Below are 27,896 nucleotides of genomic sequence, written 5' to 3' on the forward strand. Positions count from 1 at the left end.
CTTGTTCATTATTTAGGCATATGAAGGTTTTTAAGATACATTGATTCCACAAGTAACCCTCAATCAATTGAGTCTTCGCGGCTCGATAGAATTCTCTCGCTGATATTTCCATATCTTCTCAGCGATTAATTGTAGTTTCTCGTTGTCGAGCTGCAGATCCACCTCCTCGGGGGTGAGTGGTGGGCGGAGGAACAGGTTGTTGAAGCCGATGACAAGGGGGGACCCAGTGAAAGTAACATTGCTCCTTCTTCTCGAAATCACAACTTGCTGTTGGAGGTGAGGGCTGCCTTGCGCGCGGACATGCTCCCATCTTTCTATTATAATTTCTTCCTTCCTCTGTTTGATAATAAGTGTGAGGATAATTTTCACCGCACCCCCGGGCGGTGCCCGGAGCCAGTACCGCGCATCAGACTGCAGTTTTGCTCGGGTTTCGGACAGGGCGACTTCAAGCACCATACTCGGCCAGTGGTTATCGCGCCCGGGTACTTTTCGCTCTGGCCTCCAGGCCATATCAGGTTGCTTGGCTCCCATCACCTTAGATGTGTGGCCTCCAGACCCCATCTCGTCCAACCCATCCTCCATCCACACAGATCTAGCTGCACGGCTTACCATCTTCGTGAATATCATTGCTGCCGCCGAGTGCGTCGTGGACTCTGGCATCGCGACTAAGAGGCATTTGAGATCAGAGTCGAACGCGCAGCCGCGGGAGAAGGGCCCGGACTCTGGCTGAGAAAAGTGTTCGTTGAAGATCCGCTGAGTAACCCCAGTCAACAAGAACCAGTGGTCTGTCTGTTTGCTGGGGTTGTGTTCTCGCTCAAAGTCCCGGAGAAATTGCTCGGGGCCTTGATACTGGTAGTGAGGGATAACGGAAGGTGCCAGATGGCCGAGGAAGCCGCGATCCGGGTCGCTGATCGCACGCTCCATTTCGGAGTCTTGATATTCATAGTCAACAGCCATCATCACCAAAGAAGTGGTCGCGCAACAGGAATTGTCTGGAGTAGGGACTAGGCTGCGAGCGTGGGCTTCCCTGCTTGGCGGGCAGATGGCGCGATGACGAGTAAAGGATCTCTCAATAATGGTAACAGTTTGTCTTATTGGAACGTGCTAAATTGGAAGAATAGTCTCTGCTTCACTTCCTGGCGCAGGAGAAGGCCTGGTATAGCGGCTGGATTTACTAGATCGAAGTGCAAGATCGATCACAGTTCATGACATCAGACAAACTCTGTTCATTGAAACCTAAAATTCATCCAGCAAGAGAATTTCTACCAGGTCCAGCCTCTTTCCACACATATCATAGCATGCTATATCTTTTCAGCTCCAATACAGCCTGCCATCTTCGGTGTGTCCTACTTTAGGGTTGAGATAACAAGAGCTTGCCTGACTTGGATAGAGAAGTAAATATTCACTCATAATCACCTGCAATCTCCCGTTGAAAGGTTCACAATGGCCAACCACACAACAACAGAAATCGACTGCGCATTATCATCTCAAAATCTCTCCCCTGCAAGAGGCTATGGCAGTTAATGCAGAGACGATTCAAATATCCTCGAAAGAATTCCGCCTATGTATTGAAGGCTGATTAGCTCGGGGATGGAAACCGTTAGACTCGGTCCGAACCACTGCGCGATTGAACCTTGATCCACTACACTAAATTGTTGAACTGTAAAGATGTAATATACTCGAGAATTGTTTAGAAATGTTTTCCTTATCGAGTGTTTTGATCTATACTATAGATAATGGGGAAATGAAATTCACATAGCTACAAATACGTTTGTTTGCCTTTTGTCCACAGAGGGGTCTCTGGCAAACGAAAGAGATAACCTGGGCCTTTGGCTGGGTTGCTGTGGATATAACTCCCAGTGCTGCCATCCGTGCGCTTGACTGTGTACCGGCCTCCCAAGGACTAATTATCCAGAGTATTTGTGCGTTTCCGGATACTGCTTGTGTCCATTTTCCAAGCGCATGTACCATCCTCGGCTCAGCAACAAGCCTTCCCGCCTGAACGGTGAGTCTGATTCCATCACTTCCTCCCACTTTATAGAGAGGTGAAATTCAGAGGTCTGAGGGTGGGATGGGTTAGGGCCTAGGATAATGGTGAGGTTGAGAAGCTTGAAGATGGAGTGGGAGATGACAGGGAAATATGGTACCATATCAGCCTGGCGTGTGAAATAAGGCATAGACAGAAATACAGTGTTAGACTTCAATCTTATCCTATTTCTGAGTACCTTGTATTACTCATGCTAACGTAGATTACTCATATTTCTTGGTAGAACGATCTACATCCAGCCGGTATGCGGATGGCGATACCTAGTGCCCTGTAACAAATCTGCCCGAATGTCACGTCCAAGCTTGGGTTGCTCCTTGTACATAAACAAGATCACAATTACCCGTATTTTAACGTGTAACGCTATCTGGTCCGAAGGTATCGATTGCCGTTGTCCTTGTGTCTGGTAGTCGCAGCGTATCCGTACCCGTACTCGCGCTATACGAGGATTTCAACGACACAGCCTCACCAGCTTCAAGTTCCCTGCCACACTACAACATGATAAATATCCGCATATTCCCTGGTGCATTGAATAGATTATCAATTATTAACTATCAACTGATTTCAAACAACGTCAACAATGGCCGCCGACGACTCCATCGACTTCGAACTCTACCGCTACACTCCCAGCCTAGTTGGCGCGGGTCTCTTTGCTGGGTTATTCCTGCTTACGACGGTAGTTCATATATACCAGTTATTGAGGTATAGATCGTGGTATTTTGTTCCGTTTATGATCGGTGGGATATGTATGTCCCCTCATCACACTCTACCACAAAATCAAAACTAACAGTATACATCAGTCCAAATAATCGGCTACGGCACGCGGCTCGCAGCTCACAATAACACCGAGAAAGTTCCCATCTATGCTATTCAGACTCTTTTAATCCTATTGGCACCTCCTCTCTACGCGGCGTCTATATATATGGTTCTTGGACGGTTGATTGTCTTTCTGCAAGCGCAGAAATTGAGTTTGATAAGGGTGGCCTGGGTGACGAAGATTTTTGTCGCGGGGGATGTTGTTGCTTTTTTGATGCAGGCTGCTGGTACGCACCTATTCTTCTGATTCCTTCCGTGAAGAAAGGAGATGTGTGGGAAGGATTGCTAATGAGTGTACAGGCGGGGGTATAATGGCCACCGGGTCAGCCGATAGCTTCAAAGTCGGCGAGAACGTCACGATCGGTGGACTTGGTGTTCAGCTGGCTTTCTTCAGTGTGTTCATTGTTACTTGTGGTATATTCCATCACCGCTATCGTCGCCAACGACAACATTCGAACTCAACAGACCTATCATCGACAATCAAAGGTTCTGGCCATGGCAGGACCCCGAGTGCAAACTGGGAGATTGTGCTCATTGCCCTATACGTTTCCAGCATCTTAGTCCTTATCCGATCAATATTCCGACTTATCGAGTACGTTCAGGGCAACGACGGGTATCTGATCAGCCATGAGGCGTTCATGTATGTTTTTGATTCGGCGTTGATGGTGCTTGTTATGGTTGTTATGAATGTTGTTCATCCCGGACGTGTTTTGGGTAACACCAAGCAAAGGGCTTCACAGCGGGAAGATACTAGTCCTGCAATGAGTGAGAGGACCTTGCGTGGTGTTTGAAGAAGAGTACCTGTAGTGTTGGGCATGTTGGTGGGCATCCTGTGGCATAAGGGTTTATATATAGTGCTTTGTTTGTGATTTAGAGGATAGACGGTGTGCTCTGATTCATTTTTGTTTCTCTATAATGAGTGTAATACAGAATATACAAAGTCTTCGTGTTATTTTAGAGAGGAAACCTGGAAGTCGATTGAGATGTACCTTTCTTGGGAAATATATATTTGGAGATGGTCCGAGTGGACCCGACAACGACCGCACCTTCCATATCTGCTTAATAATGGGATGCACCTTCCTTTCCTTGTTCGCAGAGACCCCGAAGGATTTCTGGATGTTCCTGCTGAGGTTCGTGAGATGAGATGATCGACTCGACTGACTTCTATCTTGTTCTTCTCAGAGCTGAGCCTCGATAAAATTCCTGGTTTTGCCCCACCAATTCGCCCCCATTAGACTTGGCGCAGTTCGTCGTGTTCGTTTAGTATTCGTATCTCTCCAGGAGCCTGTTAGGTACCTCCATTTAGACAAGCTTTAAGTGTCGATTATTGCGTCTAGTCTCGTGCAATTTTCATCACCTTATAGCAACTGCTGGTATTGGTTCTCTGGTATGGCTACTCGGAGATCGCACACAAAGTCTCGAAATGGCTGCGACCAATGCAAACGGCGCCGAGTCAAGGTATGATTCTAGGTCTTTCAATGTTCAACTCTAATCAACCAGTGCGACGAGAAAACCCCCTGCTCCAACTGCTCCAGGCGCCGGATGGCCTGCAGCTACGATAACCGAGGCAGTCCAGGCCCGTCTGGCCCAAACTCAACAGGAATCCTATCTGATATTCGCAGTCATATGCTCGCCAATGGTTCCCCTCAGCAGGGCCTACCTGATGACCCCTTCTCTGCCTTCCAGTCTCGGCTTTCTTATGGGACCTTCTTTCCCCAAGAATGGACACCGCAAGACCCCGAGTTGATGCACCATTACACTCTGCACACATCACGGACAATTGCACGCCGTCCAGAGATGCAAGAAACTTGGCAAGTCGCCATCCCACAGATCGCGTACTCCACCGAGTTCCTCATGCACGGGATTCTAGCCCTCTCGGCTCTACATAGCGCATACCTTAAACCCCAGCGACTGAGCCACTATCTTGCCCTATCAGGGTTCCACATGTCTCTTGGTCTACGCTCATTCCGACGGACTCTGCTATCTCCGAGTAGTGAGAATTGTCACGCGCTGTTTTGCTTTTCAGGGTTGGTCATGGTATACATCCATGCTTCCACGACGAAGTCTATTCATGGGGAGGTAGTGTCGCCACAGGGTCTAGACTCAGTCTTCGAGTTACTTGGGTTGTGTCGCGGGACTCTGGTTCTTCGTCCGTATATGGAGCAAGTGCGGAGTAGTAATCTGCGACCTCTTTTCCTGAACGAGTTTTACACGGGCGAGTTGGAGGAGTAAGTCAGCCACCCCATCGCACCAGTAACATACTATCACCCTGAAATGTGTACTTGGGCTTACATGAATAATAGAAACGCGAGCAAAGACCCGCTGTTCGACCCATTGATCAATCTCACGCACCTCATCACATCTGAGCTTCCTCCCACTGAGCGTCCGACGTTTGAGCACGCGCTGTCCCGACTGCGACAGACCTATAGAACGATTGAAAATGCCGCAACACTAGAGAGCGGCCTGCTGTACGTCTGGCCGATCGCGCTCGAGGAAGAATGTTTCAATCACATGAAGGCCGGGCATCCCGTTGCGTTGATTCTGCTGGCGTATTGGTGCGTGCTGATCCCACGGTTCTCGGACTTCTGGTTTATTGGGGACTGTGGGCGCGATTGGTTTGGGAGGGTCGAGGACATGATCCCTGAGCGGTTAATGGGATGGTTGGTGTGGCCGAGGGAAATTGTTGAGGGTGGGACTCCAGCTGGACCAGGATCTGGGCTGTAGAGGTATGAGATGAAGGGAATAGAGGATAGGAGATAGCGGTGTTGGGCAGCTCTGCGCGACGAGTGGGGTGTACTTTCTATGAGATGAGGGTACAGTCGCCAAAAAGGGGTTCTGGCCATCCGGACATACACCTGGAAAGCACACCAGTCAACCTTGGCCGACCAGCGCTCGGACAAACGCACGATCACACCGTCTTTCATATTCGAATGGACCCAGAGGTCCTCGAGTACATGCATTCAATCGCACAGCTGCAGGGCTCAGTGGCGACCTCGAGATCTATGCATCAACAGGCTTGTAGCTGGAGCCGCCCACCCGTCTTTGTTGCAATGCTGGCCAACAATGTCTGCTGACCAGAAGAAAAACGTGTTCGGCATCGGCAATGAGAAATGACTCGGTCAGATATCCTTCAAACTCATGCAGTTCCCGTGCCGTGCCGGGGAACCAGCAGCAATATCCCCGAACCCGAAGGTACCGTAGACTCGGGCCGCAACATTAAACGGTAGTCCATGGCTTCAATGCCGAAGGATTTTTCCGCAGTTAGTCTCTGAAAAAGAAAAAGCAATTTTGATCCCGTGGCGCGGAGATCGAGCATGGCCCCCGTTGCCGAAGCACCGTTGCTGGTAGTTACCCTCAGACTCGGGCCGCGATATAATTCCATTTGCTGTTGTGGGTCAACAATATCACGTCGCATGCAATCTCCAGAACTTCGATTTGACTCTTTGTCAATGACAATATGTCGGTGTGCGCGACAATGACCCCTCCATGCAAGCGATGCTCATCGGTGAGGCCGATCGAAAAGACTGACTAGAGAGATAGTCTCTAAGCGCCAAAGCGGATCGATAGAGTTGCCTCGACAGCAGCAGATCGACGTAAGCAAAAGGTGACTGACTTGAAGCGAGGCGAATCTATGTATAGAAACGCGACAGGATTTACGTGATCTACCCGTGCTGTTTTGTTCCAAATTACGACAGTGCTGAGCCACAGTTATTCTTAAAAAGTAGCCGCCCTGTCGAGGCCTCGGGATTGTTTCAGAGTCAGCGACCCTGTTTCAAGTGTAGGACCTGACATATCACCGTTCTTCGGGCCAGCGGGAGCGGAAGACTCGGAGAATTCAATCACAATCACAATCACAGCCACAGCCACGACTTTGGCTCGTCAGGGTGACGTATCTGGCGTCTTACATGTTCTGGATGCATCTGCATGCAGCTGCAGTGCACTGCTTCTGCAGCCACGGCAGATAAGAAACCTTAGATCGAGAGCTTGGATGGTGTCAATCATGACGCGGATGAGGGTGAAGATGAGCATGAGCTGGACGAGTGGCAGTGAAGATCGCGATGATCAAGTGGGTTCGGCTTGGTCCGTGTGGTTCTGATCCAGGGGAGAATAGGGGTTGATACTGATGGCTTCTCTGTACTCTCTGCGGAGAACTTGTCTACATGATCTACAGAGTAGAGAAGTACAGAGTAACCGATACCAGAGCAGCTATAGACTGGGATGAATATCTCCAGGGCAAACACACAGACCGCGCCGATCAGTGCATTTATCCGCGCGAACCGCAGCTGTTGGAGGTGGGATGATAGATAGGTTTGTGAGCTGCTTCAAGTCCCTGTTTAATTCACATGACCTGAAGAACTTGAAGACTTGAAATGGAGACCTTGCTGCCCAACAACCTGGAACTCATCTCGCACTGAGATAGCGCAGTGATAGTATACGGAGACACTGCCGGAAGAGCTGGAAGATGCCGAGGATCCACACAATTGACTGAGACATAATTGGCTGCGATAACAAAAGCCCGCAAGAAGCTTGAGGCCCACTGGGGCAAATCATGGCAAGAGCAAAAACTTTACTGTGCCACTGCTGTGAAACGTATAGGAGGCTGCGGCTTCGAGCACATGGCATGGTAGTCTAAAGATAATACTCCGTAAAGCAAGACAATGACTCGTCGTTAGCCATCACGGCATTGCTTGGGTTCCCACCCCCATCGCCAATAATATTCCGGTGTTTTTGCAATCACCCCATTGTGAGGTCATGGCTGTCGCGTCGTCTTGGTCTGCCACTTACTGCCTGCTTATAATCCCCACCCTGCTCGACTCGCTGGAGGTGGTCGGCCTGAAGTTTCTTTCCACCTGGTGACTTGAGCCCTTGATATCATCTGTTCTAGACGAGTCTATTTTGGTTCGGTTTCTGGTTCCTGGCGGCTGGGTCATCCGTGATTCCGTGGTCCGTGAGTGCCGCGCATTCTAGACTTTACCTTACCCAAGAGAAGGAGGATCTCCTTATCGTTCTAGAAAACTGCTTATATTTGGTTCTTCTCTGCTTTTGCCGCGGAGCTGTTTCCGTCCGTCGGATATCGCTCTTGCTTTCGTTTCATACTTTCGTTGATACCCTACGTCTTTCTTTCTTTCACCAATGTCCTCCCCAGGGGATAACCACCCCTCCTCCCCCTTCAGCTACGAACCGCGCGCCCCAGACCATTTCCCCTCTGTAGAGCAAGAGCTGGGCCATGTCGCCGACGCCGTCCCGTCAGCACCACCACCCAGCCCACCAGCCGCACCACTCGACTCAGCACCAACAACAGCAACGAATACACCACCCGAGCATGCCCACGCCGACAACGCAATCGAAGACTTCCCCCCCGGCGAAACAGTAACCGCCCCGCGCGGCGCAGGAAACAGAGTGCGTTTCCGCTCGTTCAGTTCTTACCATGAGCCCGATGACCGACCGCGCTGGAACCCGCCTTCTGTTCCGGAGCGCCCGGAGCGCCCTGCTTTCCTGCGCGGCGACTCGGATTATAGTGTTCGCTCTTACCATTCTATGATTGGTGATGATGTCGGTGTGAATCTTAATGTCGGGATCGGCAATGGCAATGGCAATGGCGCAAGCGCAACAGCCTCGGAAGCCTCGATGGCTGATCTGGGGGCAAGAACGCCGCCTGATTCAAGGGTTGTTTCGACTTCTGAGATCCCGCTCACACAACCTGTTATCAACACTACGCAACCGAGTTCAGAAGAGGGTACGCCCGACCGCAACATGTCTTCTGTCCGCGAAAGATTTAGGCATGCGGGTGAGTTGATTAGGAAACAGACTGTTTTCCTGGGCGAACGATTGGGGAGGGATGATTTTGATGACGGTGGCGACCTTGGTGCTTCTCTCCTTCCGGATGATCTTGAGGGTGCACTGCCGCCTTTACACGTCCATCATGGTGAAGGTGTCCGGGATGAAGAGAAAGGTGCGCTCCACGAGCAGGGGCATATGACTGAGCCGCTTCCCAGCGCTGAAGCGCATCGTCTTGTTAGGAGTGTCACGCAGGGACGGATGAGGAGGCGACGGCCGCGATCGGCTTATGCGCGGTCGGGCGCGAGTACACCTGAGGGAATCCCCTCGCGACCGGACTCATGGTATGGATCTGGCGGACGGTTCGGAGGAGGTGGTATACTGGGCCAACTACTGCGCCTTCAAGCGGTACAGAGTTCAGGGAGCAGCAGTGCGCCCGTCAGCGATGTCGAGAGCGACGGCGACTCACCGATTTCTTCTGGTGCCGCGACGCCAAGGAAGGAGAAGCTAAAGTGGTATAAGAAGAATAGTAATCACCATTCTACGGCTTCGTTGGTCGGGGCGAGTATGAATCTGAGCAGTGCGAGTTTGCCTGCGCCGCCGGATGCATTTATGACGCCCAAGCGAGGGAAAAGGAAGCCTTATCGCAAGACACGACTGGAGGATGAGATTAGGGTTACCGTGCATATTGCGGAGATTTTGGCGAGGCAGAGGTATATTATGAATCTTTGTCGCGCGCTGATGAGGTATGGTGCGCCGACGCATCGGATGGAGGAGTATATGAAGATGACTGCGAGGGTGCTGGAGGTTGAGGGGCAGTTCTTGTATCTGCCTGGGTGTATGATCATGTCGTTTGATGATCCGACTACGCGCACGGCAGAGGTCAAGCTCGTTCGTGTGGTGCAGGGCGTTGATCTGGGACGGTTGGCTGATACGCACAATGTGTACAAGAACGTTGTCCACGACCTTATTGGTGTTGAAGAGGCCATCTCCGAACTCGACCAGATTATGTCGCGCAAGCCACGGTTTAACAAGTGGTTGCTTGTTCCTGCGTATGGACTTGCTTCTGTCGCTGTTGGGCCTTTCGCCTTTGATGCCCGTCCCATCGATATGCCAATTATCTTCCTGCTTGGTGCTCTCGTCGGACTGATGCAGCATGTTCTCGCGCCGAAATCAGTGCTCTATTCCAACGTCTTTGAAGTCACCGCCGCCGTTCTCACGTCGTTCCTTGCCCGTGCCTTTGGGTCTATTAGAGCACCCGCAGGTAGCGAGAACGAACACCTCTTTTGCTTCTCTGCTCTTTCTCAGTCCTCTATTGCTTTGATCCTTCCCGGTTTCATGGTTCTTTGTTCGTCCCTCGAGTTGCAATCGCATCAGATCATCGCTGGTTCAATTCGCATGGTCTACGCTATTATCTACTCGCTCTTCCTCGGCTATGGTGTGACGGTCGGAACAACAATCTACGGTCTCATCGACATGAATGCCTCCTCCGATCGGGAATGCAAGAACCTCGATGTTTACGGATCAGGCTATATCCAACGTTTCTGCTTCGTCCCGCTCTTCGTCATCTTCGTGGCCATCATCAACCAGGCGAAATGGAAACAACTCCCCGTCATGATCGTCATCGCCCTCTGCGGCTACATAACAAACTACTTCTCGACAACGAAGTTGGGCTCAAACTCCGAGGTCGCAAACACAGTCGGCGCATTTACAATCGGGCTCCTGGGAAACCTCTACTCTCGTCTTTGGCGCGGCCACGCAGCTGCCGCAATTCTACCTGCTATATTCGTTCTCGTCCCGTCTGGTCTTGCGTCTTCTGGTTCTCTGATCGCAGGTTTGAATTATGCGGATTCTGTTAGAGAGGGGATCAAGACGGGGGATACGACGAATGTATCGAGTCAGGATACGAGTATTGCCTCTCTTGGATTCGGGATGGTTCAGATTGCCATTGGGATTACCGTGGGACTTTTTGTTTCTGCATTGGTGGTTTATCCGTTTGGGAAGAGGAGGAGTGGGTTGTTTAACTTTTGATCTGCTTTTTCTTGTCTCTGTCGGTTCTCTGGAGTTCGGGTTCTTGTTTCTTATGGGGTCATGTTTATGGTTATGTTCATGGTCATGCGATGCGATACATACTTTGTTTATTATGGACCCCACACTACACCCGGAGGTCATTTGAGGCACACAGTACATACATGGATAGTACAGCGACATGTTATCTGCGCTTTTTGTTGGCGATTATTTTCTTTTCTAGCGAGCGATTATACTTTTATCTTGTGGATATGGTATGGTATGGTATGGATAGCGAAGCGATTTCATTTATGTCATTTGTGTTGATTGTGTTTATTAGATGGATAGCGACTTAGACCTACTACATTGCTTTATCATGGAGGCGATTGATTGAACCATTTGAATCTGAACCTTATAGACGCTTAGTGAAATCATCATGTTGTTACCTACTTTCTATTTTTACTGTTGAATCGTAAAAATAGGACAGCTGTACTACGTATCCAACTTGTCTTCAACTTCATAAATACCAGCTAGACCTGTGCGAAGGGGGCCTACCGGCCTGCCTAGTTACCTGCCTATCGTCTAATTCGTGCGACAAACGAGGGCAAAGCGCATATCCAACGTGTCTGGTAAAGTATGCAACCAAACTTCATATCCGAACGTGCATGGGATGTTGCCGGACATTGGGTAGCTACTGTTACTCGGGCGCAGATTTTACCAAGGGACGAACTATACTGAGATATGAATGGGAAAAACAGCACATGTGTAGACGCTGTAAGGTCGTGTTAGTCTTCAACTCTGGCAGAGATGAGGGGATGCGAAGTGTGATATATGTACTCTGTATAGTGATAAGGAACTCCGAGCTGGCGACCTGGCTTGAGAGTGTAGATACCAGACGGGATCAACAATAAAGCGAAAGACATGGCATGGTCCAATCATGGAGACATGGATAGCTGCCAAAGAATACTTCCTATTGGGTACGACCCCTGAGCTTTAGGCTAGAGTCTAGTACCCTGGCCTCTTTTAAGCGCCCATCCCCTAACTCAAGGCCACCCACCGCACGCGAACACCATCCGGACCTCGCCACAATGGACAAAGCGCTCGGAAAGCTGTATGTCAAGTAAAGTCACTGGCGATTGCCTCTCGTCACCATATTAACGTATCCCCAGGACCCTCAGCGCGGGAATAGCCCGCATAATCATCGGACCCGACCAGGTCCCCTTTGACGTGCATCTCGAGCTCCTCTGCAACACCTCGCCCTACTTCAACCACATCTACGAAGACCGCACCGAATCCATCGTCTCCGAAGTCCCATTCACCTTCCAAGACGCCGACCCAGACGTCTTCGCCGAAGCCATCAGCTGGATGTACCGCGGCACGCTAAGCGGCGACCTCGCGACGCGACCTGGAGACCACGCAATGACCTTTTGCATGGAGCTCTGGGTTCTTGCAGAGAAACTCGAGATCCCGACGCTCCAGAACCAGGTGATCGCCATCTGCAAGGCGCGCGTCGACAAGTGTGCGCTGACCTCGCTCCCCAACCACGGGACGATCGAGTACGTGTACTCGCACACCGAGCCGCGCTCCCCGCCGCGCCGCCTCCTTGTTGACGTCTGGGTGCGCCGCGGGACATCGCTGATATTCAGCGATCGCAAGATGGGCTTCCCGCCCGCTTTTCTCGAGGACCTGTGCGAGGCGATGCTCAAATGTGTGCGCGGTGAGAACACATTCTTGCCGCCTCCGCCGCTCACAGAGTATTATGTGGACAATCCGGAGACGGAAACGGGAACGGAGAAATGTCCTACAACTCCTGCGCCGGCGACACAGGCGGGGGACAGGGATATCCCGCGGCTTGCGACGCCCACGCAGATGGCGAACCGGAGGATGAAGAGTCCCTCTCCGCTGCTGAGCGAGTCTTCTCGGCACCCTTCGGGATCCCCAGAGGTAACTGAACCTTCAGGTGTGCCTTTTAGTTCAGAAGCCGTCCATGAATTCTTCGCCGGGTTGAAAATAAAGAAGATGTCGGGGACTCGTAGGTGGACGATCGCCGTGAGAAGCCTCCCCCCTCTCTATCTAGAAGGCGATCGGTGGAAAGTCAGTGGTGCGGAGAGCACGTGACCGCCAGCTGATGCCTGAGGCTATCTCAACAGAAGACATTCGCTGACCAAGGTTCTTCGCTTGGACCTTGAGGCAACAAATCTCTTAGTGTATGTGGCCGCTTCGCGGCCTAGAAATCTGTATGGAGTTGAGTATATTCGATGCTGCGGGTCAAGGAGAAAGTGAATTCAGTCAAATGCTATAAGACTATCATGGCAGGTAGAAGAGAATGGCATTCTAGGTAGCCTCTGAGTCCCGTCGTAGAAGCCGCCTCCCCAAATAAGACAAAGCCTGACTCTTGGAACTAAACGGTAATTGAAACTGAATATTAAAGGAGCTACACTGTGGGATGGACAGCAAGTAAATACTTGAATAAAGCATCAATCCTCCCTTTCTAATCCCCACTTACCACACAAATCCCCCAACCACTTTGCCACGGGCACCAAGTGCTCACTCATATCCTTACCAGCAACGGGCACAACCCTCTTCCAGGCCCGGATATAGCTCTGTGTATTTCAGAGCACCATGAAAATCCAGTCATGGAACTTACTACAAATATATGGCCTGCCTGGCTTCCGACTTTCCAAATCGCCCAAGCATTATTTGTAGAGATCCATGATGTAGCAGTAGCTGCAAAGGCTGAACCTATCTTTAAAGTCGTATATCTAACTGAGATTCTCTAAACCATTCCAATGTGAGCAAAGACCATTGCCGGGGAGGATAGCAGATGGGAAGTAATAGCCTGCTGCGGATCATTATGCTGTTAGCCATTTTGCCGTTAACAAAAATGATGAACTTAGAGGTTGCTTTTAGAAGGCTATTTGCAGCTAGAACATGTACCTACAGTACAGGAAAGATTCTTGACGGACCTGCGGATGAGCGTGACACTTTGGTAACGATCCGTCTTCCCTGGCCCGACTGTTTCCGGTGACACGAGTGTTCGAGGTAGTTGTCGCTGCCGTGAACAATGGTCGCGCATCCTAGACTCATACTGTAGTATGAAGTGGTTGGGGCTCAGCTTCAACTATATTGTTATAGTCTCTTTGTCTTGCTTATGGCGCCGGCTTTTGCAGATGTTTCTTCCTACTGAGTTCAAGTTTGCAAGGCGAGTACCGCAGGCCAGCCACAATCAAGCCAGTGCATTCCACGAGCCGAGCATGGAGCGCAGCTATGACTTGCTCAATATCCAATTATTTCTTAGCATCCTCTTAGAGGATACTAGGTAGGGTATGTCCAGTCAGACACAGCTCGTGTTTTCCAAACCTGCGCCAACCCTCAGGCAACATAGTCAACCCTGAGAGAAGAAGGAATATAATATATTTCCCAAGAGCCCTCTAGCCTGGTGGGGTGCATCTGCGGACAGCTTTCCATAGGCAATCTCAATCCTTGCATACAAGAGATCAAACTACAATTGCCATGCAAAGCATTTAGACGGGCAACCACTGCCTGCGAGGCTTTCATCCATACCTCAATCTCACACTATACAGCAGAGTACGAAAGGGCTTTGGAGTACATCTCTCTGAAGTTCTTCTAGCTGAATTTCTTCAGCAGCTTGTCGGTGAAATCGAACTGACGAAGCTCTACCCAAAGTGGAAGATCGTCCATGATACTTACAAGCAACACGAGAGCCATGTGGAACACCCGGGATGGTCGAGTGCTTACATATACCGGCAGTGGTGTATCTAATGGAAGTGTAGATCGAGCAGAGAGAGATTCACATGGCCGGGCTACATGGATGTCTACCATACCTACCTAATGCGACTATGGCGCCCTGGTCGTACTAGCCCACGTGCAGTGAAACATGTAGGAACTATAGATTGATAATGAACCACTTTTTTTTCCTTTCATCTTTTCCCCCTCCTTTCTCGTGTTCTTCTACTACAAAGTCAAGTACCCTTATGTACCATTACCCTCGAGTTACATAATCTCTCTCGACCACACACCAAAAGTCGACACCAACTATGTACTCCACCCCACGTCTAGATCAAAGATATCCATCCATTGCTCGCTACGCGAGCCAAAAACAAAAAACAAAAACAAAAAAAGGAAAACATACAACAGCTGGGATTCGCATGTGGTCACCCACCATACTACTAACCAGCCGGCGTGTGGCTTAAGTACGGCTGAGCGGACGGGAAGCCCTGTTTTCCACACCCTGTGGTCGTATGTACTTGTTTTAAATGAACCTAGCCTTATATAGTAAATATCGTACAACCACTGGGTGGAACCGTGTGAGATTAGGGTGAGTGCATAATAGACAGGGTGAAATTCTCACTTCCGGTTAACCTGCCATATCCTCTAGCTTTAAACCTTAGTACCCGCTTGCTACACTAACTAAGCCATGACATCAAACGACAGCGTTTAATATAGTTTATTTTAGGCCCCACAGACTGAAATCAGCCAGGAGTTATTTATAAGGTAGTTCTTCTAGCGTAGAGTTCTTCAGAACAAAGCCTGCCGTATGCTGTCTGCCATTATCCGTACTGGTATCCATCACAACGATCGAGCACTCGGTAAGCAGGTCGTTCCTGAAAATGGAGAAGTGAATAATACGGTTCTTTGCATCAACATAATCTAAACGCTGGGGAATTCTGCAAGGTACTTTCCTTAAGTCCACCGAATGGGAGTCTAGGGGTCACTTCCATATGCCTGTTGATCCAAATATTGCCTGCTTCCAGTGATACTGCCACTCGAGTTGCTCGATCTGTATCCTTTGACCAGACAGAGGCACCGAGCCCACTCCGACTGCTGTTGATTCGATCGATGACCTCATTTTCGTCGCTCCATTTCAATAAAGCGATGATAAGGCCTGCAAAATTTAGTTCTATATAGTACCAGTCTTGAGAGAGGGTATACCGAATCGCTCCTCACGAACCACACGGGAGTCATCAGCAGGCTGATCGACAATAACGGGGTTGATTAAGAAGCCTCCTGTCTCCGGAAACTCAGCCACATTTGATGCAATCCGTCCTCCTTCCCGTGGTATAGCAGCAATCAGATCGCGTAGTCGGTCATACTGCTGCTTATTTTGGACTGGTCCGAGAAATGCCCCGTGCACACCGTCTATAGCTTGAACACTATTAGCGAATTGAACCGCCGCTTCAAGAAAGGCGGCATAAATAGATTCGTGGACGTAAAGTCGCTGTGGTGCCATGCAGATTTGACCGGAATTCAGAACACCGAGGGTCAGTATCTGATAATGTTAGTAGTTGATATGATTCACTTCAAGGTATCGTACCTGTTGCACTGTCGCAGCAATATCAACATCAGGACAGATGACCGCGACGTCGTTCCCACCTCTGCAGAAGTTAGAGTTCCATATGGCTGAAATAATAGCGACGATGTTTCATACAATTCCAGCGTCAACCGTTTCATCGACTGACTTGCGCTCTGCATGATCTTCTTCCCCACTGCTGTTGAGCCGGTAAAGGAGATCTTGTCCACGCCCTCGTGCTCTGTTAGCCACTGCCCAAGCTCATCAGTTCCATTCAGGGCCTGAATAACACCAGGCGGAAAGATAGTCGACGCCAGCTCAACCACCTTCAAGATAGTATATGGCGCTTGCGGGGAGGGTTTAACGATGACTGAATTCCCAGTAAGGACTGCGCAAGCGATCTTACCACAGGCAATTTGCATAGGAAAATTCCAGGGTACAATCGCGACGACAACACCAAGGGGCGTATACGAGAGCGTGGCATGTTGTTCGGTGCCGATATCGTCTTGGTAAGTTTTCTTGCGATGATGTTTGAATGGGACGTCTGTAATTCCACTGAGCCATTTGGCGCCTTCGAGGACGTCGCGTTCTGCGAGCCAGATCTAAAGAAGCTCCCCGTTAGGACCAAGCAGAAATATTGCAGAATCAAACGAGATTTTTGACGCACCGGCATTCCATGTTCTCGTGTTAGAATCGCCGCTAGCTCTCCCTTATACTGTTTCACCACTTCTGCGTAGGTTTTGAGATTCTGGCGTCGGTCATCCAAGCTGTACCCCTTGTACCATCCCTTACTAGCCTGTGTAGCAGCGTGGACCGCCTTGTCGACATCATTTCTAGTAGCGACGGGTACTCCAGCGTCGATCTCTGCCCCAGTGGATGGATTTACGCCATACCGAACTTCCGCACCAGAGACTTGATCTCCATTGATGGTGTTGTAAAACGACTGAAAGTCGGCGGACTGCGCGTTCGACGCTGCCATATTTCAACCGGAGGCTAGAATGGAAGTGGGATGACCGGTCAATGCTTAGCACTGCCCAGTACATATAATCGGAGTAGGGCTTACTGCACCTACGGGCCGGTGCTTCGGCTGTAGCCATTCGGCGACTTCTTCATACCAATCAGTCAAAACTGCACACTCTAGTCTTCAGGTTTATTGTTCCTCGTCAAAGCTACCTTCCTTTGAATTTGAATCCAGTTTGTATAGCTCAGCAAACATGACCATAGCCCTCCCAAACAACCCAGCAACAGTCTGGATCACAGGCTGCTCCGTGGCACTCGCCTCTTTCATCATCTACGTAATCTCCAAACGACGCGCCGTTCATGGCCTCGTAAATACCCCTTTATCCCCCCCAGATCGAAAGAAAAAGCTAACCAAAATCCCAGCCCGGCCCCCCGCACAGCCTCCTCTTCGGCTCCCTCCCCACCATCGCGCGCATCCAATCCCGAATCCCCGCAGACATCCACCCGCAAGACCTCATGACCATCATCCAGCGCGAGCTCAACCTAGGCGACTTCTTCTTCATCGATGCCTGGCCCTTCACAGACCCCATGTGCATCGTGACAAGCCCGCAACTCGCGCGGCAGATCGCCCAGACGAACCCGCTGCCCCGCCATCCGATGGTAACGCAGTATGTGCGCCCGCTTGTGGGAATACACAGTATGCTCATACAGAACGGGACGGAGTGGAGGAATTTGCGCGCGATGTTCCGACCTGGTTTTTCGTCGCAGCATCTCATGACTCTCGTGCCGATGATGGTAGATCATATTCTTCTTTTTTGTGAGAAGTTGGATGAAATTGCGGAGGGGAAGATTGTGTGTTAGATGGAGGATCTTGCGACGAAGGTGACGGTTGATGTGATTGGCCGGTTTGTGCTGGATGATGAGTTGAATGCGCAGACTGGGGAGAACGAGCTTGTGGAGGCGATTCGGAAAAGCATGGCGTGGATTCCGAATGGGCAGAAGTTTAATTTGAATCCGATGAGGCCGGTTATGCAGAAGTATTATGAGTGGGTGATGGATGGGTATATTCGGAAGGTTGTGAAGGAGAGGTATGGGAGGGTTGAGGAGAAGGGGAAGTCAAGAAATCTGATGGATCTGGCGTTGGATATGTATCGGCAGCAGAAGGCGGTGTCTGGGGGTGTTGGGAAGGGGCAGATTGATGCGCATTTTGAGCAGGTTGCTGTTGACAAGTATGATTTCTACGTTGTAGGGGTGAGAGGGGCTGACAGGTGCAGTTTTAAAACGTTTGTTTTTGCTGGGCATGATACCAGTAGTACGACTATTTGCGTGAGTCTTGCTCTTACTATTTATGTGATTTGAACTCACTATGATAGTACGTTTATCACCTACTCAGCCGGCATCCTGAGGCATTAGAGAAAATCCGCGCAGAGCACGACGAAGTCCTAGGCACCGATGTCGACAACGCCGCGGAAGCCCTAAGAGCCAACAATCAATTCGTTAACCGCTTACCCCACACCGCAGCTGTCACCAAAGAAGCCATGCGCCTCTATCCAGCAGCGGGAAGTCTCCGTCGCGGAGACGAAAAGTATTCCTCCCTTCCACCCTCAAGTTCCACTTTCTGACCACCCACAGAACCGTCTTCACAACTCCCAACGGCCAAACCATCCCCATAAAGGACCGCTTAATCTGGCTCGGCGTCCGATGGACCTGGAGAACCTCGCGTGGAACCTGCAAACGAAACGCAGTCAGTTCCCCCTGCGAGTTGCTTTTTCAGGGACCACATACGACACTATCCTGGGACAGATGACTGCTCTTATTGAGCAAAACGACGAAAGCAAGCAAAGTGCTGTTAAAACCCGATTTCGGTCAAAGGCCTCTCCTCGTATTCTTGCCATATTCACTGGACAGGGTGCGCAGTGGGCAACCATGGGTCGAGAGCTCCTACTTCGCTCCGAAGTCTTCTCGTCCACGATTCAGTCCCTGGATGACTCGCTCCAGCAGCTCCGTGACCCGCCAAGCTGGTCCATCCGCGATGAGCTATTGAAGGAAGATAGCTTTTTCGACTCGGAGAAGCAGAGATCGCACAACCACTCTGTACCGCTGTTCAAATCGCCCTCCTTGATCTCGCTGCGGTTGCCAATATTACCCCAGACGCTACAATTGGACACTCTTCCGGCGAAATTGCCGCCGCCTATGCTTCAGGTGCCATCACAGCTCGCGACGCCGTCCGTATTGCCTACTATCGAGGTGTGCACATAAAGCTTGCCCGTGGTGCCTCTGGTCAGAAGGGAGCGATGATGGCAGTTGGAGTTTCGTTTGAAGAGGCAGAGAAATTCTGCTCTCGATCCGAGTTTATTGGTAGGATCAACGTCGCTGCGGCAAACTCCCCCTCCAGTGTGACGCTGGCCGGAGACCAGGATGCCATCTCAGAAGCAAAGGCAAAGTTCGACGCTGAGAATAATTTCGCGCGTGCCCTCAAAGTCGACAAGGCATATCATTCTCCTCACATGTTCCCTTGCTCTGAGCCGTACCGTGAGTCGCTCCGTGCGTGTGGCGTCAGCGTTCAGAAACCCGCCGACTCGTGTATTTGGTATTCCAGCGTCCACCGCCGTTTGATGAATGATGAGAATGAGGTCTATGTTTTGAGGGCAGATTACTGGGTGGATAATATGGTTTCCCCAGTGCTCTTTACCCACGCCCTTAGAGAGGTCTTCCGAAACCAGCAGCCATTCGACCTTGCACTCGAATTCGGTCCGCACTCTGCCCTCAAAGGGCCGGTTCTACAGACGGCGAAGGAAATTCTCAGTGATGCCCTCCCATATCAAGGAATGTTGACCCGTGGTCTCAACGATATGGATGCATTCTCCACTGCGTTAGGTTCCATTTGGTCTCAGATTGGGTTGCCTCCCTCAAGCTTCAATGCTTACCGGCGCACAATGACCAACTCAAAAGGCTGGACGCCAAAGTTCCTGTCGAACCTCCCAGGATACCAGTGGGACCACAGACAGTCATTCTGGCACGAGTCTCGAATCTCCAAGAACTACCGCTTCGGAAAGCATCCTAGGCATGATCTCTTGGGTAGACCAAGCAACGAAAACACAGCACTCAACATGAAGTGGCGGGATATCCTTCGCCTGGAAGACCTTCCTTGGCTGCGAGGTCATCGTGTTCAAGGCGAGCCCATCTTGCCAGCCGCTGCGTACATTGTCATGGCTCTTGAGGCCTCGAAGCAGCTGGTCAGGGATCGGAAGATTGCCATGCTTGAGCTTCTCGACATTAGGTTGGTTGCCTCGGTCGACCTTGAAGAGGACTCTCGCGTCGGAAGAGAGATCCAGTTCACGATCAAGACGACCACGAACATTGACAAGCATCGAGAAACCAATGTCCTTGAGGCAGACTTTGCCTGCTATTCGTGCGTTGACCACCACCTGGATACATGGGAAGAGAACGTTTCCGGAAGAGTGCGAGTAATCCTCGATGATTCTGAGTCGTGGAGTTTACCAAAGCGGTCGATCGAAGAACACTCACTTGCGAATGTGAACATTTCCAGTTTCTACGACGTCATGGACGAAATTGGTCTCAATTACTCTGGCTTGTTCAGGGGTCTTACCTCGATCCGACGCAAAATGGGCTTTGCTGCTGCAACGGCGGCACTATCAGAGGACAATGAGCACTCATCTGACATGATGATCCATCCTGCCCTTCTAGACTCTTGCTTCCAGACCCTCTTCGCGGCGTACTCATGGCCTGGAGACGCAAGTATCCGCAGTCCGTTTGTGCCGACCAAGATTGACAGAATTTGCATCTCATCTGTTTTTGTCAATTCACGAAGAAAGGCGAGAAACGATGTTCTTGTTGATGCTTACTTGACAGCATCTTCTTCTACAGCGGTGGCGGCTGATTTGGATATCACCTCTTCGAGCTCCGAGGATATCTCGATCCGCATCGAGAATCTGGCGACCACATGCTTGGTGCCCGCGGGCCCGCACGATGACCGTGCGATATTCAGTCAAACAGTCTGGGATGTAGATATCCACAGCGGCGTGGCGCTGTTCAATGAGAGTCCGACCGACGTGCCGGAGGATTCGTTTCTGCAGCTTGGCAAGAACGGGGGACCGCTAGCCTCACCATCTGCGATTCGAGGGTACGTAACGGCCAGGATGATATCTTTGCCGAGCCGGCACAGCTTCGATTTTTCTTCGTCGAATTCGTTGTCGTACAGCGATTTTTCGGGTTATAGTCTACTTAGTTATCTACTTCAAGCGGCCTTGCGGGTCGGTCGACCCAAACGGCGCTTAGTGGAACAAGTACAGGGGATTCTTCATGGGGGGCGAGACAAGTGCGAAGTTCGCTTTGCTGTGCATTATCGGCCGGCTCGCTAGCCGCATACAGTGATTGTAAGTCTGGGCTTGAGAGCAGTTTGATTCTCGTGGTTTGCATCCGAGATCCGTGGCTGTCACGCTTTATACCATACCCCGTATTGGGAGAAATGGTGTGCCAGGGGGGTAAGCCCTACTTCTTAGGGGTCCGGAGGATTCAGGTAAGACAACCAAGACACTTCAGAGCTTACAGTACCTTGCCAGGGTTAGAAACGACATACACACGAGGTGTGGTGGAGTTTCGATAACAGCGTCCGGGCGAAATCTGTTGAAAGGATAGTTCTAAGATATCCTTAATTCAAGCATGCGACACTGTTTTCTCACTAGCGGCTTAAATACTACCAATGTCCACCATGAAAGTATAAATAGATGCTATCCTACCCTTTCATTCTCCCACTGCGCTGCTCTACCAATTTTAGAGTTTACCACGCTCTGGAACCACCGGAGTCAGACACTCCTAATAAGTGCTCAACTCTAACTAGGAGTGACACCATACCTATTCAGACACAGTATATACAGATGCTTCTTGATTTAGACTATATACCTTGGTATTATAACATTGCTTCCAGTACGGCAAGCTGGGTGCTCCTTGCTGGATACTTAAGTTATTCCAGGGATATTCACATCGCTCCAGAAATCAGACACTCTGAACAATAGTTTAAGCACAACAAAAACTGGCCAAGCCATCATTGCTACAATTTAAAATTGTCAGGAAGTCAGGTCATTGTTAGCCAATCGACTGACGACGGCGCAGCTAGCGGAGGATGAACGGGCCGGGGTTAGCTTTAGTCACGTGCCGCGCTACCTAGGCCAAGGGGAGAACATTGTCAAACCGGGGGATTTGATATAGCAAAGCGGGTGCTCTGGTATAGTAAATTATGCAGTATGACCAATTTGACCAGGCAAACTGGGCGATATGACAAGCAGGGCTATAAGAGGACGCTCATTCCCACTGTATTTAGTTTTGTTCTGCGTGTCTTATTCTCCGGAACAACCAACATAGCCAATTGTCAACAATATCGAAACGTATTTCAAACCACTTTTGTCTTTCTTCTCTTGATCTCAAAATACCTTAAGACCTCCTTGAGACCTTAAGCAGGACTCCTTTGGCCTTATCTGGCAAAAACCCACCACTTCTGGTTGTTGCATGCTCGTTTCTGGTGGTGGGAGCGGTCTATATGGCTTGGCTTTTTTGGGAGCGACGCGATGATTATTTTTGGCTCATCAATTGACTATTTGTGTAAGTTGAGATAATCATGAGATAGCAAGTTGGAGTGTAAGCTAATAGAAATGAATAGACCAACCTGTCTAAATAGTCTAGCAGGGCTGCTCACAACTATTGTTATAATATATACTGCAAAAAGTGGTGACTGGTCTATCATGGCGCTCTTGACTACAATCATAACCAGGTTGGCATTATCAGTTTCGGTAGCTCTAATCATTATGTACAAATTCGGGAAACTTCAGAAACTACAACAGGAGCATGATCTGGAGATAAAAGCCGGTTTCTGCAAAGTCAGCCATGAGCAAGTCTTACAAGTTCCGACCAGGACCACTTAATCAGCATATACAATATTAACTGCACCTGCCCCATCTGCGTGCACTTATGTCTAGTCCGATTACTTGTCTCTTTTATTTGCATTGATGTAACATCAATGTTTATGGCCATACAGTCGTGGTGGTGAAGGTGGTGGTAGTGAATTCATACCTGTTAGAAAAGACAATCAACGTCAGCCAATGATGCTGCGCCGCAGCTAGTGTGCGACTACAACAACGAGCCGATGGGTCACATGAGGGGGCGACGAGGGCGTCGCGGGAAATGTGGAGGGCTCGGAGGAGGAACATCTTAGGGAATCTGTTCTTGAGAGAGAGGACAGCTAGAGAGGACTGGATAGAGATGTTACTATAAGGTTATCCGTTAGACTCCTCTGGAAATAACTCACTGCCGAGAATGAATACGAGGCTGCATAGCACTCACCCTCGGCGTACAAGCCAGCTTGGCTACTCCATCTCCATCTCCCAATACTGCAGGCAGACTATGTACATGGAGATCCCTTTCCGTTGATGTTTCGATTCCCAACTCACTTCGTCTCCCCTGCACCCCCCTCAGCCGGGCCCTTCTCCTTCCTATGCAGCGCAGCCCCAAACAACGAAAAGATATTATTCACCCTCAGCCACATACAATAGAAGAGCGTGATGCCCGTAACAACAATCTCATCGCGCATAGCCTCAGTGGGCACCCGATCATCCATAAACTCCACATAGCCGATCTTCACCACCCCCCAGATCTTTGCCGAGTACCTGGCAACAGGGCGCTGGCGCTCGTCAACACATACAAAGTCCCACGTCGTGAATCCCGAGTCGCTTGTCCAGGTTAGGGTGATCGGCTTCCCTGTCTCGGGGTCCGCATAAGCGTGGGATTCATGGGTGTACAGTGTCTTGAAGCGGCGCTGCGCGACGAGCGTCCCGCTTCGCCCGTTGACCGTGTAGTCGGCGTTGATGCGGACGAGGTGCAGGGTCCCTGTCCCGACTGTGTGGTCGTCCGATGGGTGCTTGAATGTCAGGTGTGGTGATTTGACGGCGTTCCAGTGCACGATGTAGAGGGGTAAGGGGGCATCGCTGGTGTCGTCGGCGTCGGTGATGAGGCCTTTGAAGCGCTTCCAGGAGAAGTCGACTTGGAGTTTGCGCGACTGCGTGGTGAGGGACATTGAGGGCGGTTTATAGTTCAGGGAGGGTATAGTTGGATGAGACTTGGAGATGGGGATGCTAGAGACATCTTTATATCTTTAGGCTCTACGGTGAGTTAACCTCGCTCTAGTCCGAATCGGGACCGATGCGCCGCCCGCCCCAAGGTGAGGCTAAATCTGAAGGTGCAGGATCAGCTGGACAGTGTATCTGGACTAGTCTACTTCAAACGTTCCTTGTTCTTACTAATAATCTAGTTCTACAAATCAAACACCCACTCTGGCGCATCCACAAACCTCCACACCGTCTTCCTCGAACTCTTATCAGGAAGCTTAAACTCATCCAAGATCGCCAACACATCAAACTCGCGGAACAGCCGCCCATCAACCAACATCCGAATCATCCTAATATGCGAATAAACAAGCCTAGCAAATCTCTCTCTGCCCCTCCCAAAATCCAACAACGCATCAATCTCTTCTGCAAGCAGCTTGGCCAGCCATTCCGGACGCTTGTTATAGTACGTCAACGGGAGCTCAAGCTCGCTGATCCGAGGAGGATATCTGACATATAACATCCCATGCTTGCTCTACAGACGCTTCGAACTCTATTAAGCCTTCCCACCATTCGAGTAAGATGCGAGCAGTCACGATTTGTTGCATGGAAAGGTATGGTTGTAGCCGCCTGAAGTTACTTTCATCGACGAAGAACCATGTCTCCAACGCCCTTCGATAGCTGCTGTCAATCTTATTCTCTCTGAGCTCATGGTCAAACATAGTTTCAACTACATATCCAAGAGTAAAGTGGGATCATTGGCTGTGACCGGGGTCGTTTGCGCTGGTATGGTGGGGGCAAGCTCGCGGAGTGGTTCGAGGTCCTTCAGAGTGCGGGCTGAGTAGAAGGCACCAGCGATAATATCATTCATGACACAATTCCAACCCATGAATGAGGAACCTGATGATGTTCCAAAATTGTCTATTTCAGTCATATAGGCCATTGCCCTCAGACCGGAGACTAGGGTGGGGTCAAGGGTATCACTGTTTGCCGCCGGGAAATCTTATAGTCGAATTTGATTCCCTTAGCAAGTGGCCACTATCGGAAAATCCCGTGAAACAAACTAGCTTTAAATGACACCGGATATATACTTTCCTCAAGTTCGCATATAGTATCACTAATCCTTACTTTTCGATCGGAAAGTGGTAACAAGGACTCGTCAGATCTTGGGTGGCGCTTTGCCAGCTTAGTGGACTCGTCCAGTTTGGCGGAATTGGATAGGACCACCAGCATCTCTAATAATAGAGACACTGACCCATTAGTAAAGTTCTCCGCTAAGACAATCCCATTGTCAATATCTCGGACAAAGTCAGAAAGGGTCTTGGACATTATAGTAGTTTCGTCTTTTCGATGCGAATGTACGTTGCAGCATGATGGGCAAGCGAGACTCGGGGAAATCTGACCATTTTATCAGCCTCTCGATTTCAGCCTCGTTCTCGCCCTCATTTGTGTGTCACCCACCGGAGGATGCCCGTCTCAGCCTCGCAGACAATCTGCCAATTGCACTTGATCATGTTACCCTTCAGACTTTACGCTACTTCTGGGGACGCATTATAGGCCACTTGCAAATGTCGGATGTTGCACAGAGGCGAAGTGCAGACAAAGGGCATACCCTTCCACTGGACGGAGGGCTTCTCTCTGACCAGGTTCGCGCTGTGATATAGGCACCATCATTTTCATCTCTGTACATCATTAAGTGAAAGATAGGAATCTCCTTGTGTTAGATTTCAGAGTGTCGAGGTTTGGTGTTCATTGTGAGCCCTTGGGTTGTGGTGAGGGGGTGAGTTGGTGAAGATAACGTCCTTAAAGACCGGGAGGTGGAAAGTCGCTTTAAACGCGGGGCACCGCCCACGCCTCGACCTTTCATACTTCCCTATTGTGTCAAACTGCCTCCGCACATGCCTACACACTGGGATCCCAGATTTGGAAGTCTATTGTCCCCTCGATTCTTATTATTTATGAACAGCATGGGCCCGTGCGGTAATGGTTTCCCATGGCTAACTCACTCACTCACCTCAATCCCTAGAAGTCTGTTGACTACGATATGGTCGACATTCATCGGACCTCGCCCTGTGTTGGTTTATCGGCAGTTAGTTTATCCCAGAAGACCAGGAACCCCAAGTGGATAACTTGTCTGTGACAGGGTATCTGTTTCGGCTTGGATTTGCGTCTAGATGTTTGCAGCCGGCAAGCGTGTTCACCAAGTGCCGAAATGCCAGCAGTCTTAAGGTGGAAGATCGCGTCTAGACAAGGTGCTGCTTTTGGCAGTGTTATAGGTAAGTCGCCCAGAGTAGCAGGTGAGCTGATATCTGGTTGAGGCTGTTTTACCATGGGAAGGCTACGATACCATAATTTTCAAAAGGCCATACTGTATCCATTGTATCGTATGGCGCACAGTGTTTGCAGTAGGTACACTAACCAATGCGGCTCTCGAGGTCTTGAAGCCTAGCCGCCCAAGGTTCTCTCCCATCACCCAAGAGCCCCTCCGTCGCTCGATATGACATACCCGGCCTCCAAACATGGCGTACAGTAACTTAACGCGACCTTACGTTCCCCCGGGAGTGACATACAGATATCTGATGGGATCGTCCGACGATGAATTACGGATCTAGAGTCGAGCAAGGATGATGGAGCCTGGCTATCAGAGTACGAAGTCAGGAAGGCCAGAAACCGTGAGCTGAAACGTGACATGGAACGCAATACAGCGCCATGGGAAGCTTAGGGAAGAGGGAATATTCTAACCCTGCGGCAAAGAAGGGATTGGTATTCCTCGCTACTCGCCGACTTGGGATTTGGATATGCTGGTCAAGATGTGGAGGAACAAGAGATTGTTTCTGTGGTCGCAGAATCTGATTCTTTGTTTCGCGTTAAGAAGCATCTTTGGGAGGAGGTTATGGGTGCCGAGTAAATTCCATCCGTAAGGAGCATTAACAAGATTGATTGTCTTCTAACTTTGAATAGCGCAAAAGTACCTGACCCCATGGAAGATTGGCCAGCCAGACTTCTAGATGCGATCACCATGCGCTCCGTGGAATGGCAGCCTGGAAACCTCTGGCAGCTGCGCGATCTCGAGTGCACCTTCTCCAAGGCAACTGCGCCACCAGAGCCTGACCCAGAATTGCTACTGGGAAAGGCCGAGATTGACGAGTGGACATTCGAATCAGGGTATGATTCCCTGGTCAGAATTGCCAATCTGCCGTGGTTTACCTCCCTATGGACGCTGCAGGAGAGGTTCCTGAGGCCGTCCGCAAAGCTCGTTGTCGGCGATGAATACGCATTGTCTGAAAACGGGTATATCATCACCTTGCAGCATCTGCTGACATGGTTTACAAAAATCCACGAGTTATTCCCCCTAGTACTACTAGAGCGTCCAGATTCCACCTTTGCAGCCTCATTTGTTTGATTCCCGCCATGAAAGAGGGTTGGACTCAATGTGGCAGCGAGATCGTCTATCATTATACTTCACAGCCAAATCGCGCAACGCAAGCGACTCCCTAGATCGGATCTATGCAATCATGCAAGTCTGGGGCTTTGCACTCGGCAAGTCTGCCCCGATGTCTGACCCGACGAGAACCTGGACTCTTCCGGACCTAGAAACCGAGCTTGGGAAGGCTTTTCTGAAAGAGTATCCAATTGAAAGCCATCTGCACGTCCGTCTGAGCCCCTCCAGAATACTCCGTAAATATATCTCTTCCAGAAATGATGTATACAAACAAATAAGCGAGGCGCTGTATGATTGGCCTAGCTAAGTAATCTCAAAAATAAGTTTACCTTGGCTAACACTCGTCATACTCCTAAACATCTAACACTGCCTTAGAGTACTTTCTAAATTCTATAGTCCTTGCACTGCTCTTGTTTTTTAAAG

At 50.1% G+C, this 27,896-nt stretch overlaps 9 protein-coding genes across 9 annotated transcripts; 6 read left to right on the forward strand and 3 right to left on the reverse strand.

The window, feature by feature from the left end:
* Positions 1-63: 63 nt before the first annotated feature.
* Positions 64-957, reverse strand: BDV14DRAFT_190515 (uncharacterized protein; the record flags this gene model as incomplete). The annotated part of the gene is made up of 1 exon (XM_073771349.1): positions 64-957. One exon carries the CDS (start codon positions 955-957, stop codon positions 64-66), a length of 894 nt encoding a protein of 297 aa, XP_073626955.1.
* Positions 958-2,624: 1,667 nt separating this feature from the next.
* Positions 2,625-4,203, forward strand: BDV14DRAFT_209540 (RTA1 domain-containing protein; the record flags this gene model as incomplete). The annotated part of the gene is made up of 3 exons (XM_073775669.1): positions 2,625-2,790; positions 2,845-3,087; positions 3,161-4,203. 3 exons carry the CDS (start codon positions 2,625-2,627, stop codon positions 3,649-3,651), a joined length of 900 nt encoding a protein of 299 aa, XP_073626956.1. The 3' UTR covers positions 3,652-4,203.
* Positions 4,127-5,790, forward strand: BDV14DRAFT_80152 (Zn(II)2Cys6 transcription factor). The gene is made up of 3 exons (XM_073777558.1): positions 4,127-4,318; positions 4,361-5,088; positions 5,164-5,790. The coding sequence occupies exons 1-3, from the start codon at positions 4,250-4,252 to the stop codon at positions 5,582-5,584; spliced, it is 1,218 nt and encodes a 405-aa protein (XP_073626957.1). The 5' UTR covers positions 4,127-4,249; the 3' UTR covers positions 5,585-5,790.
* Positions 5,791-7,600: 1,810 nt separating this feature from the next.
* On the forward strand, positions 7,601-11,144 carry BDV14DRAFT_175496 (threonine/serine exporter family protein). Its single transcript, XM_073769082.1, has one exon. The coding sequence runs from the start codon at positions 7,994-7,996 to the stop codon at positions 10,667-10,669; it is 2,676 nt and encodes an 891-aa protein (XP_073626958.1). The 5' UTR covers positions 7,601-7,993; the 3' UTR covers positions 10,670-11,144.
* Positions 11,145-11,707: 563 nt separating this feature from the next.
* On the forward strand, positions 11,708-12,798 carry BDV14DRAFT_175497 (BTB/POZ domain-containing protein). The gene is made up of 2 exons (XM_073769083.1): positions 11,708-11,756; positions 11,815-12,798. The coding sequence occupies exons 1-2, from the start codon at positions 11,734-11,736 to the stop codon at positions 12,761-12,763; spliced, it is 972 nt and encodes a 323-aa protein (XP_073626959.1). The 5' UTR covers positions 11,708-11,733; the 3' UTR covers positions 12,764-12,798.
* A 2,508-nt stretch (positions 12,799-15,306) lies between these two features.
* BDV14DRAFT_209544 (Aldehyde/histidinol dehydrogenase) lies at positions 15,307-16,935 on the reverse strand (the record flags this gene model as incomplete). Its single annotated transcript, XM_073775670.1, has 5 exons — positions 15,307-15,551; positions 15,599-15,935; positions 15,981-16,041; positions 16,095-16,474; positions 16,624-16,935. The coding sequence occupies 5 exons, from the start codon at positions 16,933-16,935 to the stop codon at positions 15,307-15,309; spliced, it is 1,335 nt and encodes a 444-aa protein (XP_073626960.1).
* Positions 16,936-17,386: 451 nt separating this feature from the next.
* BDV14DRAFT_175500 (uncharacterized protein) lies at positions 17,387-18,002 on the forward strand (the record flags this gene model as incomplete). The annotated part of the gene is made up of 1 exon (XM_073769084.1): positions 17,387-18,002. A coding segment is annotated over exon 1 (305 nt), but the record flags the coding sequence as incomplete, so codon positions are not given.
* A 5,210-nt stretch (positions 18,003-23,212) lies between these two features.
* Positions 23,213-24,046, reverse strand: BDV14DRAFT_175502 (uncharacterized protein). Its single transcript, XM_073769085.1, has one exon. It carries the CDS (start codon positions 24,001-24,003, stop codon positions 23,377-23,379), a length of 627 nt encoding a protein of 208 aa, XP_073626962.1. The 5' UTR covers positions 24,004-24,046; the 3' UTR covers positions 23,213-23,376.
* A 3,004-nt stretch (positions 24,047-27,050) lies between these two features.
* BDV14DRAFT_201254 (uncharacterized protein) lies at positions 27,051-27,434 on the forward strand (the record flags this gene model as incomplete). The annotated part of the gene is made up of 1 exon (XM_073773707.1): positions 27,051-27,434. The coding sequence occupies one exon, from the start codon at positions 27,051-27,053 to the stop codon at positions 27,432-27,434; it is 384 nt and encodes a 127-aa protein (XP_073626963.1).
* Positions 27,435-27,896: the final 462 nt, after the last annotated feature.

The sequence above is a fragment of the Aspergillus stella-maris genome (assembly GCF_047715825.1).
Source record: "Aspergillus stella-maris strain CBS 113639 unplaced genomic scaffold BDV14scaffold_36, whole genome shotgun sequence".
Classification (NCBI taxonomy): Eukaryota; Fungi; Ascomycota; class Eurotiomycetes; order Eurotiales; family Aspergillaceae; genus Aspergillus; species Aspergillus stella-maris.

Coding starts and splice junctions, on each gene's coding strand:
- BDV14DRAFT_80152 (XM_073777558.1), top strand. CDS start 4,250: ATGGCTACTCGGAGATCGCACACAAAGTCTCGAAATGGCTGCGACCAA. Junction 4,319..4,360: donor GCAAACGGCGCCGAGTCAAG/GTATGATTCTAG, acceptor CTAATCAACCAG/TGCGACGAGAAAACCCCCTG. Junction 5,089..5,163: donor TACACGGGCGAGTTGGAGGA/GTAAGTCAGCCA, acceptor CATGAATAATAG/AAACGCGAGCAAAGACCCGC.
- BDV14DRAFT_175496 (XM_073769082.1), top strand. CDS start 7,994: ATGTCCTCCCCAGGGGATAACCACCCCTCCTCCCCCTTCAGCTACGAA.
- BDV14DRAFT_175497 (XM_073769083.1), top strand. CDS start 11,734: ATGGACAAAGCGCTCGGAAAGCT. Junction 11,757..11,814: donor GACAAAGCGCTCGGAAAGCT/GTATGTCAAGTA, acceptor ACGTATCCCCAG/GACCCTCAGCGCGGGAATAG.
- BDV14DRAFT_175502 (XM_073769085.1), bottom strand. CDS start 24,003: ATGTCCCTCACCACGCAGTCGCGCAAACTCCAAGTCGACTTCTCCTGG.